Raw genomic sequence first — 12,960 nt, 5'->3', positions numbered from 1 at the left:
ACTCGTGGTAATTGTCAAGTTTTAATTTCTTTTAAATTTGTCGTCAAAATATTAAAAAAATGGATGGTTTAATTTGTATAATTTTGAAATGATGGCGGAATATGTTGAAGTGACTAGCAACCTTGTCGCTTTCTGTCAATTGTCATTTCTTAAATGAAATAAGAGGGCCATAGCCCATAAAATTTAAAACAAATGAAATAAGAAAGTGACTTATAAAAAAATAGAAGTATTTCCTGAAGAGATTCAGGAAATCTCCGAACAGAAAAAAGCCATTTAATAAATAATTTAATTCATTTAATTTGGGTGTGAAGTTGTGGTGTTAAACCATCGCAATTAAATATGAAGTTAAAAATAATTTTGTTAAATGGATTACTAGTAGTGTTTGTAGGCCTCGTATAAAATGCCGAAGTGTGCGTTCAATGAGTGTAGAAATGTAACATCCCGTTTTAAAAAAAGTGATGGAATATCCTACTTTCGGTATGTATATGAAATATCCATTTCTATTTTAAAACTAAAAACCTTATTACTATTTGATCTTATTAATTTACAGCTTTCCTCGTAATCCAGTTCAATGTGCAAAATGGGCACTAATAGTTGGCCGGCAGAGAAATCAGCAGAACTTTAAACCCAATAGATCAAGTGTGGTTTGTTCAGAACACTTCCGTGAAAGTGATTTATATGTCACTGATAAGGGCATAAAGCGCATTCTTAAAACTGCTGTACCCAAGGCAAGGAATTTAATACAAAATTGTCTACAAAGTTTGTTGAACATTGTATGTATACTATTCATTGTTACAGATTGATCTTACTGAGGAAGATGAAGAATCTACTATATCTGAAGAAATAACTGATAGTTTGCTACTTGATATAGACTTTTCTGATCTCATTGACACTACTAATGAAATCATAGTAAGTTATAACTCAGTATTTACAGCCATTGACATTAATTGTAGTTCTGTATGAATGCAAATTGCTTTTGTTTTCAGAATAACATTCCAGATGATATTTTTAGATCTGCTTTTGAAAACAATGATGAATCATCTAAAAAAGAGTTAACTCCTAGGCCAGCAGACCCCACAGATATGATTTATTTCCAAGGGGAACTAGACAAACGTCGTAAAAGAATTATTGAAAAAGAAAAAGTTGTAAAGAAAAGAAATTATAAAAATGCTAAAAAAACTTCCCTATTTAAAAGCACATTGAAGAAGTTGAAGAAAAAATTACGTATGAATGCCAGACTACGCTCAAAGCCTGTTAAGCTAATCTCAAATCTACCTAAGGAATAACTTTACTATAATGTACCATTTAATTTAATCTAGTCATGAAAAGCTCACTAATTATACTATTAAATAGAACTATGTACATATAAATAAGACTCAATTGATGTAACAAAATATAATAAAATTTTATTCCTACCAACATTATAACAATTATAATTAATATTACACCTTAGTTCATTATGCTTCTATACTTTATCTGATCTTGAAACAGTTGAATAAAAACTTTGAACTTCTTGTCATGAAATGATTTTATACTTAAACTAGGTTGTATGACATGAGATTTACCACCCATATTTTGAATTGCTGTTTGAACATTATTAAAATATTGGGAAGCACATGCACCTAATATAGCAGAGCCAACTAAAACTGACTCTTTTTCAAGTGGCTTCAAAATAGGTAACCCAACTGTATCTGCTTGTATTTGAATGAACAGAGGATCTTTAGCCAAACCTCCACAAATTAATAGTGATTTAAATGGTTCATATCCAGCCTGCATTAGTGTTTCAATAATATGTCTTGTTCCATACTGAAAAAATATATAAAATTGAGATATAGAATTTTTTTGCAAATAACTAATTTTATACTCTCTATAAAAAACATCGTACAGCAAGAGCTTGCAGAGTTGCCAGATAGAGGAGTGCTAAATTTTCTTCACTGTTATCAATTTTCAGCCCCACAATTGTTCCAGCTAGTGTGGGATCCGCTAGTGGAGACCGATTTCCATGAAAATCTGGCCACATGTGGAAATCTCTGGTTAGTAAACTTACATCTTGATATTGTTTGCCCTCTGCCATTTTACTAAGCACCTGTCTTAAATGGCTCCTAAGGCTAAAACAAAAGATAAAAAATCAACTACTTAAAAAATAAAAATTTAACTCTAAAAATACTTACTTTCCAGTGGAATATGTTTTCAATAATTCAATACCAGCAGGATGGCCTGATATTACATGATCTAAGAGCATTCCAGAGGCACTTTGTCCAGCCTCATTTAACCACATGTTAGGCACCATTGCACTAAAATATGGTCCCCATATTCCGTTCACCATTATGGGATTTTTATTTACTGCCATATGACATGTAGAGGTACCACAAATTAAGCTAAGACGACTTGACATTGTATTATCAATGTTTTCACCCACACTTCCAATCATTCCTAATCCACCAGCATGGGCATCTATAATAGATGTTGCTACTGGTGTATTTACTAGCAATCCAAAGGATGTTGCAACATTAGGTAACAAGCCTCCACAAAATTCACCTGGCATTAAAACTTTCTTGCCAATTTTAACAAAGTCATTTTCAACTAAATCACCAAGGCCAACCTCATTTAAAAAATTGGCATTCCAGCCATGTTCACCACTAGATAAACATTCATAGTTCCATTTACACACCAATGAACATAATGACCGTGTCTGTGAACCAGTTGCTTTCCAAGTAAGAAAATCAGGTAAATCAAAGAAATATCCACATTTTGACCATACTTGAGGTAAATGTTTCTTCAACCAGAGTAATTTAGGTATTTCCATTTCTAAGCTTACTTTACCTCCCACATATTTGAGAATGTCATGTCCAGTTTTATTTATTAAACTTGCTTCTTCATATGCCCTGTGATCCATCCACATAATTATATTTTGGTAATTATTACCTGTTTCACTTACACTTATAGAGTTGCCATTACCATCTAGTGCTACTAAAGAACAAGTTGCATCAAATCCTAATCCCTTTATTTGTTGAGGCTTAATACCTGCTAGAATATCCTGGAAAATAAATATAATATGCAGTGTCTATAAATATAATAATACATAGAATTTATTTGTATTGTACCTTGATGACATATTCACAGCATTGCCACACATCATCCGATGATTGTTCATAAAAACCAGGTTTAAGTTTCCAGGTTTTAAGATTTTTTACAGAACTTCTTATTACACTTCCCTTTTCATTAACAAGGGCTGCACGGACACTTCCAGAACCCACATCTACTCCAATAAAGAATATATCTTGATCCATTTTATCAAAATGTGCTGTTAAATGGCCTTCTTAAGTTCCGTTTTCAGTTCAGTAAAATATTGTTTCCTAACTGAGCAAATGGTATTTTTAAAATATTAAAATTTTCCTCTTATATCTACAAAGATAAACTTTAAACTAATGACTCTAGTCCGTACTAAATGTCATGGCTTTGCTGTGTTAAGATAAAATGTAATTAACCAAGATATAATAATATATAAGTACATATGTGCTTGTATAAATCAACAACATAAATTTCCTATAAAGCTAAGCAGATAAAGTTTATTGTACTGTAATTAGTGTCACAATCATTTAAAAAGTTATTTGCCTAACATAGTCTAAATGTAATAAATTTAGAACATTGTAAACGAATTGAAAAAATAAATTTTAATATTTTTCATATTTAATATTTTAAGATAATCACTATCGGGCGACATGCTATTATAATTTGGAATCCATCATCAATCCATTTTCCATAGATACCTAGGCGCTATAAGTAAGTGTGCAATTTACGTTTGGCGCAATTATATTGCTATTTGCTTCTATGGTTCATGTTCAATTTCATAATCTGTGTTCAAAACAATATTATTTACTAATTACTATTACTTGATACTTTTATTAAATATCAACCTTTTAGCAATGGTTAGATTTAAGAATAGGTAAGGGCATAAGTGTTTTATAATATATATATTTTACATTCGTATAGCTGTTTCTTTTATTCTAGATATATTACTATTGAAATAGCATCACCTGAAGTACCTGAAAGGCAACCCCTGAATTTAAAGCCATCGGCTCTTTACGAAGCTATTTTAGCGAAAATACAACAACTCCATGGAGATTTTGGTGTAGCTGCAGTACGGACCGGATTTCTAACAAAATATTGTAATGAGAATACAAGAATAGCAATAATTAGGTGTAGACATGGTCCACACCAATTTGTTACAAGTAGCCTTCCATTTATTACTAAACTAGGACAATTTGAAGTGACATTACAAACTCACCATGTAGGAGCAACTCTTAAACATAGTTTTATATTTATTCAGAGATATCATCGAAATTTTTTAGATTCAATGTGGTCAAATCTGCACAGCGACGAAGATAAAAAAGCCCTTGAAATTGCTGTAACTGAGTTTACAAGAGCTGATGTATCTATGATTAAAGACAATCTAATGTAAAATCTTTTATTAAAATTTTTTTGTTACTTTTAAAATAATATGTTGATTATATGAATAAATTTAAATGTTCCATTACACACATTTTAACTGTTACCTCCGAAGGAATAACTTCTTTCTTAATGTAGATTCAAAGATTGGTACTTGTACTCTTTGTACTCTACTACAAACATCTATTACTGTTTTTGTAACTTTAGTGAAAATATCATGAATGTGGTCATGGTGTGCATTGTTTTTAACAATTACACATAAGAATTGAATAAAGAGGGAGCCTTTACTTTCTTGTCTAAAAGCTTCATATTCAGGTGCAGTAGCCCAGTATATTAAAAAATCTGATTTCCGTAAAAAAAGCTCTGATGAGGGCCCATCCGCTACTAGACTCTGAATTGATGGTGATTCATCATTTACTTGACAAGCTTGTAATATCAATACCTTTGGTTTTCCATATAGTTTAAAAGCTAAATCAGAATCCAGCAAACATTGAATATCTTCAACTTTTATTTTCACCGAATCTGCAGCGTAAACATGTCCCCTAACACCATGTGATAATATGCATAGCACAAAAAGACTGTCGTCATTATGAACTTTGTTTTTCAGCACATTTTTTAAACAACTCATAAAATCTTTAGAGTTTAAATTTTTGTAAACTACAACATCAAAATGTAGCGCTTCCATTGTCTTTTGTAATGCAACTTGGTCTTTAGTTGATCCATACCTAGTTGTAAGATTAACATGTATGCCTTTAGTGATATTCTCTTTTGATGGATAAAAATCTTCTTGATTAATTATACAACATACACCAATATGACTTGGATTCAAAATATCATAATAATCATCACATTTTTGTTTATCTGTCATTAAACCATCATCAATATCTTCTATTTTTAACTGATTTAATTGTTCATAGAATTCATCTAGATCAGTACCATCACACTTGCCACTAACTTCTGATTTGTTTATATTTGAAGCTTTATTCTGTATAGGACTATTTTTAGACATATCCTTTATAAAACTATTCTTAGTATTGTTGAGCTTAGTTTCTAGCTCACTTATATAAACAGAATATGAACTCAAAACTGGAAAATGTTCTAGGATTTGTGTCAGTTTTTGATAATCTACTTTAGTGTGCTTGCATAAGTCATTTCGGTCCAAAATAAACTTTTTGCACATTAATTCTAAGAAAACTAGTTCACAGCTCTCATAATTGGTAATGTCTTGGTCAAATGAATGCAAAGTTTGTTTCAGAGTGTGTAATGTCTCTGTATTTATACTTTCACATAATCTGTATAAAATCTTTTTTAGTGGATTTATGTGAATGCAAAAGTTTATATTATTTGGAAGGTAGTGTTCTTTTACGGCTGATACATTTAAACCTAGTTTTTTGATCACACTATATTGTCTACATATACACAATGCTTCTAAAAATTCATATTTCCAAGTAGGTCTCATCTGAGCATGAGAGACCCAATGATAAAGCAAATTCATATTATCATTGACATCTTTTGAGACCCTTTGATACACTATTAGACGTTGAAGAGCAGTATCTGGAACATCATACAGAAGAAACACAAGAGATGTCATATCGTAAGGGTCCAAGTCCTTCTGAATTTTCAGGACCACGTCCAAATTTATAGAGTTAATGTTTTGAAGAATTAAGTCTGACATATTCATAAGGTACTTCCCTGAACAAGACAGTAGAATTCAGACTGATGGTATCACTCTTATTGATATTGAATAGTATTGAGATTCGACACGTAAAGTTATCCCATAATTTATATAAAATAATAGCTCAAAAGCAGCCCTTTAAAATAACTTAGATATTCATAATCTTTATTAATTTAAATTTTAAAACATTACAGTAATTAATGATACTAAATTGACCACAGATTTCATAAGTGGATTAGTAAATATGGTTATTAGAATGTTATGTCAGTTGTCACTGTTGTTAATATTAAGCATAACCCGTCAAATGAGATTGACTTAAAAATTTATATATATATTTTGAAATTTTTATATTTAAAATTACATGTGGTGAATAAATAAATGTTCAACTGTAATTTAAAACTATTCACTTAAAAATATTAGAATGTCTATAACTAGAACAGAAGTTTTAAAATTATACAAAAACTTATTGTCCTATTCGAAGACTCTAGCGCTTACAGACATTGCATACTACAGGAGAAGGATAAATCACGAATTTGTAAAAAATAAGACACTCACTAAACCTGAAGATATCCGCTACGCATTCAAGGTATTATTATGAAGTACTTTTCTAACCAACTCAAAAAACCGAAGACAAATAATTTTTTTTTAGTAACTATGAGAAATTCCTTTTTCAGAAAGGACAAGCGCTTTTACAAAGAGGCTCTATTGTTTAGGATGTTTCCAAGACTGTTCTTCAATTTCATTAAACAAAAAATACCAGTTCTGGTTTGCTCTGCACCAAAACATACATTAGACTTTTCAAAAGTACCTAAAATTCATGAGCATGAGTTATCTGAACAATTTGTTAGAGGAAGTGGTCCAGGAGGATCAGCTGTCAATAAAAATGCTAACTGTGTTGTCTTAACTCATATTCCCTCAGGTTTGTTTAATTTATTTTTAATTTCTCTTATAGTAAAGTAAAGTCTAATCATCATCATCTTAGTCATCTTAATGTGTTTAACCTGTGCTTCTTGTTCTTTTAAGGTGTCATAGTTAAATGTCACCTCAGTAGATGTCAGGATGAAAACAGAAGACTCGCCCGAGAAATGCTTATAAAAAAACTAGATGAAGCTGTAAATGGGGAGGACAGTATAAGCTGTCAAAAAAAGCTACTACGGGAAAAAAAATTTAAAAAATCAGAGTATAAAAGGAAGAAAAAAGCTAAACTAAAAGAAGAATGGAAGAAAAGGGAGGGTTTACTGTAATATTAGTTGAGTATAATACATATGTAAATTTTAAATAATATAGTAAGTTTGTAGGTAAAAAGTAACAAAATGAATTCTTTATTTTGTTTTATTACAAATTACAAATAAAGAATCATTTACTTGAAATGTTTTAATTTTAATCTATTATCAACCTACCAATTTAGGTTTATAACAAACAGTTCCTCCTGCAGTTCCTGTGCCTGTACTCTATTACTCTCAATAGTAATAAATCCAACATTGAATTCATTTAAAAAATTGTGCCATCAGTGCTTTAGCATTAGCTAACTTGACACATGTTGGCATTTCATTATTCCAATTTGGTTTGGAATCTACAATATAGGTTCTTGATAAGGGTTTAATATAAGGGATCTGTTTTATACCTAGACTAAGATGTTCTTAAAGAAAGTGAATATCATGTATCTGAATTATTCATTATCGCCATAAATTAAACAATAAAAGTTTTGTTTTACCAAACACCCGCCCAGGGGTTCGTGGGAAATTCATTTTTCAATAGGCGTGACCCATTAACTATAAACGAAGTTTTCATACGTTTGGAATTGCTGGGTGACGACTAAATCTGATACAAAAAAGCAATGAGGCTTCTATGCCGGTTACTAATCCCATTCATCTTTAGTCTTTACCGTATTTAACGACATCTTTGTTTGTTTTTACGACAACTTTGTTGTATCATACTGTTTTTTAGATCTTTGAAACAGGTAATATAGATGGCAGACTTACAGAAATTTAAATGTTCTTTATTTCGATAATTACCTATACTGTATTATATCGTCAGCACTAGCATGCTTTTGAGCGCCTTTTAAAAAATATTGTTTTTGTCCTTTACGTCTCTCAAATGCTGTGTTTATGTAGTGACAAGTTTGTCATTTGTACATATATCTGTTTATTTAAGTTTTGATCTAACTTTTATAAAGGCAAGGCTGTGTTCTGTCCCCGACCCTGTTTCTTCTGCATATCAATGACATGTTGCAACTTAGCAACATTCATTGCTATGCGGACGACAGCACTGGGGATACTCTTTACACTGGCCGGGCAGGTATTTCTCGGGCAGTTGTCGATGAGTACCGGAACAAACTTGTGTCTGAAGTCGAAACTCTTTTACGTGGAGTCTCGGACTGGGGTAGACTAAACCTAGTCCAATTTAACCCCAAGAAGACACAAGTTTGCGCGTTTTCCGCGAAAAAAATACCCTTTGTCGCTACTCCTCTTTTCGAAAACACTCTTCTTGAAGCCACTGCCAGCATCGGAATACTTGGCGTTGACATATCGAACGACGTTCAGTTTCGCGGTCATTTGGAGGGAAAGGCTAAATTAGCCTCCAAAAAGCTTGGTGTGCTCAGCAAGGCGAGACGGTACTTCACTCCGGGCCACCGCTTGCAACTCTATAAAGCGCAAATACGGCCCCACATGGAATACTGTTCTCACTTCTGGGCGGGGGCTCCCCAGTACCAGCTCCTTCCACTTGACCGGTTCGAATCGTCGATGACCAATCCTTCTCCGAGCGGCTCGATCCTTTGGCGTTGCGTAGAGATGTGGGGTCACTCTGCATCTTCTACCGCATTTACCATGGAGAGTGTTCAGAGGAGTTGTTCGGATTAATACCTGCAGCTGAGTTTCAGCATCGGACGTCGAGGCAAAATACAAAATTCCACCCGTATCACCTCGACGTCCGACGTTCCACGACTGAGCGTTTCTCAAGGCAATTTTTGCCGCGCACCACCGCTATGTGGAACCAGCTGCCCACTGAAGTATTTCCGAACCAATTCGACTTAGGGTCCTTCAAGAAAAGAGCGTACAAATTCTTAAAAGGCCGGCAACGCACTCGCGAGCCCTCTGGCATTGAGAGTGTCCATGGGCGGCGGTATCACTTAACATCAGGTGAGCCTCCTGCCCGTTTGCCCCCTATTTTATAAAAAATAAAAATAAAAAAATTTATTTCCCATCCGTGAAATAATTATATTTGTTTATATTTTTGTGTTCCTTTTTATATATATATTGGTTTTGTGAGGCTGGGTTTTACTTATTAAATAAATAAATAATAATGATGACTGACTGAGAAATTTTTACAATGCAAATAATACGACCTGATTTCGGTTTGCATAAAAATTAACATTGAAATTGGAAGATACGGATAGCCTTTAGTCAAAAGTTTATGTGATATATAACTAATAATTAATTGATTTGGGCCTTAATTATTTTATTGTGCAAACAATACGGTACAAACGTTGAGTTTATTTGGTTTCTTCTTAATCGTGCACTCTTCAGAGAATGTATGTATGTAGGTGGATTCAGTTTCCGCACTTAGACTCTCAATAGGTCCATTGTGCGTAAAGTCCTGGCAGTTAGCCAGGCCAGCCTAACTCCTTAGAAAAGCATAGAAGCGTCCTGGGTACTTCGCAGGCTTCACGGAGCGACCTCACTGTTCCGAGGATTTCGCACTCTTCAGAGTTATCGGGGTCGATTTCTGGTCCACATCGTTTTTAGTCCCGAAACCGCTGTTATAGATCTCCACTTCTGTCTATACTCCGCGTCCTGACAGCACTCTTACAGTATGGATCCAGTTGTTAAATTAAATTCGCCCAATGCGTTTCACCTGCAACTGCCCCGGTTGACAAGCCCGTTGTGGTCTGTCTCAGTCCGCCCCAGGCAGCATGGCACATGCTTTTTAATAGACTTTTCCACCTGGATCTTATTTAAATGTGGTTACGGAAACTATTACCCGTTGACGTCAACGTTTATAAACTTCTAGGATGGTGTTTGAATGTGATATTCATAATAGACAAATTATTGTCAGCATAAAACTCTATCAGGCGTTCACCCCTATTATTTTTTATACCATTTTTTCCCGTATCCCGCTTTGGCATTAAAATCGCCTAATAATATCTCTCTGTTAGGAAATATAGATAAACCATTTTCAAGTTGTTTATAGAAATTATCGTCTGATTCGTCACTAGATGATGCGCTGAGTTTTATGGTCATTATTATAACGCTTATACGCCGGAGCAACTATTTTCATTTCCCGACCAATAGATAGTTGCCGCTACTTTTCCAGTGTGTCTTGCTCAAACCTGCCACGATTAGATGTCTTTCAAGTTCCCGATCCAACATTGAATTTTCGGTCTTGTATAAACCCGGTTTATCACTATTAAACTACATATTATAAATTGGCATTTATTTTCTAACAATATTAATAACAAAAATTCAACAATATGTATCTTATATAAGTATTGCAAAAAACAATCGTTTGAGACTTAATGTAATCACATAGAGAGCTTAACAGACTGTAAAATTGTTCAGAACCTTTTATACAGAACACAGCTTTCTGCCACAAAAATACAGCTGATTGCAATAACACTGAGTGTCTAGTGCCTACACACTTCGTATTTCTAACGCAAGGAATGTATTTCTCAAGTATTTTTTTAAAATAATTTACTTGTATTTTAGTCCCGTATTTCTTTATAATTGAATGAGTACTCACGTTAAAACAAACTGTCTATTTACGATGACTATTAAGATTATGTGTAATGTATAATAAAGTGAAATAATGATTATGTTTCTGAAAAGAACAATGCAGAAATGAAGGAAGTTAAGCTAAACACTGTGCCCAGCGAGATAAAATAGCAGGTAGGCTCAGTATCTCGTGTAGATACAAAGTATTAAATGAAAACGTAAAATACGTCTGTTACAAAAAAATTGGTAAAGCGTTTCACCTCAATTTTCATAAATATATTTCACGCACGCGTTTTCTTCGCCCTCATTTTTTATATAATCGCGGTATTTGTCTATTTTTATTTTTGTTAACATTGTCTAAATAATTACACGTTTAATAATGCTATAGTCATTTACAGCGTACGTCCAGGCTAGTAACAAATAATGATAATTAATCATAGCTTGCGTAACGCGAGCGTCGCTGCAAAGTGGCCAACATTGCCATCCTTGACCTATATATCGGATTCTCTTTGTGCCCCGCTAGTTCGTTAATGGTCGTGACTCCGTAGAGCTTTTCAGGAACGTAATTTCATACGTGACACCTTTACGATACCACACATCTAACTTGCAAGAGTAAACAAGACTTTCCCAAGTTATCTCCCAAAGGCGCAATTTGGACGCAGGCTTTTAAATTAACAAAGTTACTTTTTGATGCCAGGTAAGATACAATCTTATTTAAAATATTTACATTTATAATCTAACTTAAAGTAAATGAAATATTCAAGAAGTTTTTGGACGGTTGCGGTTTAATATTGTTTATTAAATTATTTACCTATGTATCTATTATTTAATCATCAGGTAAATACTGAATAAAGTGTTAATCTTATTAGTAATCTCAATCTGCTCTGTGTCCTAACTGCATAGAAAAAAATGTGTTACGGAATTTCAAACAATAATTTTGGTTTCGTGTACCTTCTAATGTATAACATAATTTTTAATTTGTAAGTATATATTTCGATATGTAAGAACAAGAACGACCACCAAGCAAAAAAGTACATTAGTTGTCACATGCACCACATACTGTACATATAATATTTATAACAACTAAGTGTAGGTCTTATTTTACTGCGATTTGCATGCTTTATTCTTATAGGTAGGAAGCTGGCGAGAATTTAAATATATTTGCTCATATCTTGTCGTATTAATACGAAATAATTCCTATCAATACGACAAAATTTTATTAATATAATAAGGTCGTGTTAAATCTGTAAAAAAAACTCGATACTAAGTCAATTGCTCATGTCTAACTGGAGCACGGTGTGTTATGATCAATACAATTTAGATAATGGCGAAAAATTATAAACCAGACATCCAGGTCTCTGCATTATCACAGGAGGAAGATATAAAATGTAGGAAAGTTCTACTAAATCATTTACACTGAATACAAAAAAATCGACATGTTACAAGCGACGGAACCAGGTGCCCACTGGAGTATTTCCGAACCAATTCGACTTAGGGTCTTTCAAGAAAAGAGCGTATCAATTCTTGAAAGGCAACGCACTCGCGAGCCCTAAGAGTGTCCATGGGCGGCGGTATCACGTAACATCAGATGAGCCTCCTGCCCGTTTGCACCCTGTGCTATAAAAAAAACATACTTTAACCATAACAGTTCGTTGAAGTCCGCGAATCCGAGGAAAAGTTTTATCGCTAATTAATGCGATTATTAGTAGTATGACTATTTTATTTTGTTTGGAATTTTTTATTGACCTGGAAACAATTCTGATCCAAAAAAAACATGAAAGAGTAAAAATCTTAAATAAAGTGACCTAGGTGTCTACCATGCATGTCTAACGCAGCCATGGTGGTGATTATTATTCATTATGAAGTATAAAGAAAACTGTTCTCAAATTATAAGTCTAGAATTCTAAAAACCTATAATTTATTAGGTACTCATAATCACAGCTGTTCTGAATATTTGAGTCGAGGTAAGGAATGAGTTTGTTTATTTTCTTTTAACAAACTTGAAGGAGTTCAGAACTGTTTATTATCTTGGGGTTTCAAGCAGCAGTTTTGATATAAACGAAAGATTGACCTTACGTCAAAGTTTTGAGGCTACCTGAACGAAATTTCTTAATATTCGTTAAG

The 12,960-nt window shown here is 33.2% G+C and overlaps 4 protein-coding genes across 6 annotated transcripts; 2 read left to right on the top strand and 2 right to left on the bottom strand.

The window, feature by feature from the left end:
• Positions 1-164: 164 nt before the first annotated feature.
• LOC123719976 (THAP domain-containing protein 3-like) lies at positions 165-1,410 on the top strand. Of its 2 annotated transcripts, XM_045676349.1 has the most exons (5): positions 165-477; positions 551-728; positions 799-909; positions 987-1,324; positions 1,361-1,386. In XM_045676349.1, exons 1-4 carry the CDS (start codon positions 401-403, stop codon positions 1,284-1,286), a joined length of 666 nt encoding a protein of 221 aa, XP_045532305.1. In that variant the 5' UTR covers positions 165-400; the 3' UTR covers positions 1,287-1,324; positions 1,361-1,386. The 2 variants fall into 2 exon arrangements, with proteins under 2 accessions (XP_045532305.1, XP_045532303.1); XM_045676347.1 differs by having other exon boundaries at positions 987-1,410.
• A 39-nt stretch (positions 1,411-1,449) lies between these two features.
• On the bottom strand, positions 1,450-3,569 carry LOC123719973 (FGGY carbohydrate kinase domain-containing protein). Of its 2 annotated transcripts, XM_045676344.1 has the most exons (4): positions 3,105-3,569; positions 2,172-3,037; positions 1,886-2,108; positions 1,450-1,806 (listed from the first exon to the last, which is right to left on the bottom strand). In XM_045676344.1, exons 1-4 carry the CDS (start codon positions 3,288-3,290, stop codon positions 1,450-1,452), a joined length of 1,632 nt encoding a protein of 543 aa, XP_045532300.1. In that variant the 5' UTR covers positions 3,291-3,569. The 2 variants fall into 2 exon arrangements, with proteins under 2 accessions (XP_045532300.1, XP_045532301.1); XM_045676345.1 differs by lacking the exon at positions 1,450-1,806 and having other exon boundaries at positions 1,974-2,132.
• A 56-nt stretch (positions 3,570-3,625) lies between these two features.
• Positions 3,626-4,469, top strand: LOC123719977 (ribonuclease P/MRP protein subunit POP5). Its single transcript, XM_045676350.1, has 2 exons — positions 3,626-3,946; positions 4,012-4,469. Exons 1-2 carry the CDS (start codon positions 3,927-3,929, stop codon positions 4,460-4,462), a joined length of 471 nt encoding a protein of 156 aa, XP_045532306.1. The 5' UTR covers positions 3,626-3,926; the 3' UTR covers positions 4,463-4,469.
• On the bottom strand, positions 4,140-6,339 carry LOC123719975 (caspase-8). The gene has a single exon (XM_045676346.1). It carries the CDS (start codon positions 6,128-6,130, stop codon positions 4,553-4,555), a length of 1,578 nt encoding a protein of 525 aa, XP_045532302.1. The 5' UTR covers positions 6,131-6,339; the 3' UTR covers positions 4,140-4,552.
• Positions 6,340-12,960: the final 6,621 nt, after the last annotated feature.

Source organism: Pieris brassicae, chromosome 2 (assembly GCF_905147105.1).
Source record: "Pieris brassicae chromosome 2, ilPieBrab1.1, whole genome shotgun sequence".
Classification (NCBI taxonomy): domain Eukaryota; kingdom Metazoa; phylum Arthropoda; class Insecta; order Lepidoptera; family Pieridae; genus Pieris; species Pieris brassicae.
This window is presented reverse-complemented; position numbering and strand designations above follow the sequence as displayed.

Excerpts from the sequence above, each read along its gene's own strand:
- LOC123719976 (XM_045676347.1), top strand. The coding sequence starts at position 401 with ATGCCGAAGTGTGCGTTCAATGAGTGTAGAAATGTAACATCCCGTTTT. Across the intron at positions 478-550 it reads GATGGAATATCCTACTTTCG|CTTTCCTCGTAATCCAGTTC; the intron begins GTATGTATATGA and ends ATTAATTTACAG. Across the intron at positions 729-798 it reads TTAAAACTGCTGTACCCAAG|ATTGATCTTACTGAGGAAGA; the intron begins GCAAGGAATTTA and ends TCATTGTTACAG.
- LOC123719973 (XM_045676344.1), bottom strand. The coding sequence starts at position 3,290 with ATGGATCAAGATATATTCTTTATTGGAGTAGATGTGGGTTCTGGAAGT. Across the intron at positions 3,038-3,104 it reads GCTGTGAATATGTCATCAAG|GATATTCTAGCAGGTATTAA; the intron begins GTACAATACAAA and ends TTTATTTTCCAG. Across the intron at positions 2,109-2,171 it reads AAAACATATTCCACTGGAAA|CCTTAGGAGCCATTTAAGAC; the intron begins GTAAGTATTTTT and ends CTTTTGTTTTAG.
- LOC123719977 (XM_045676350.1), top strand. The coding sequence starts at position 3,927 with ATGGTTAGATTTAAGAATAG. Across the intron at positions 3,947-4,011 it reads ATGGTTAGATTTAAGAATAG|ATATATTACTATTGAAATAG; the intron begins GTAAGGGCATAA and ends CTTTTATTCTAG.
- LOC123719975 (XM_045676346.1), bottom strand. The coding sequence starts at position 6,130 with ATGAATATGTCAGACTTAATTCTTCAAAACATTAACTCTATAAATTTG.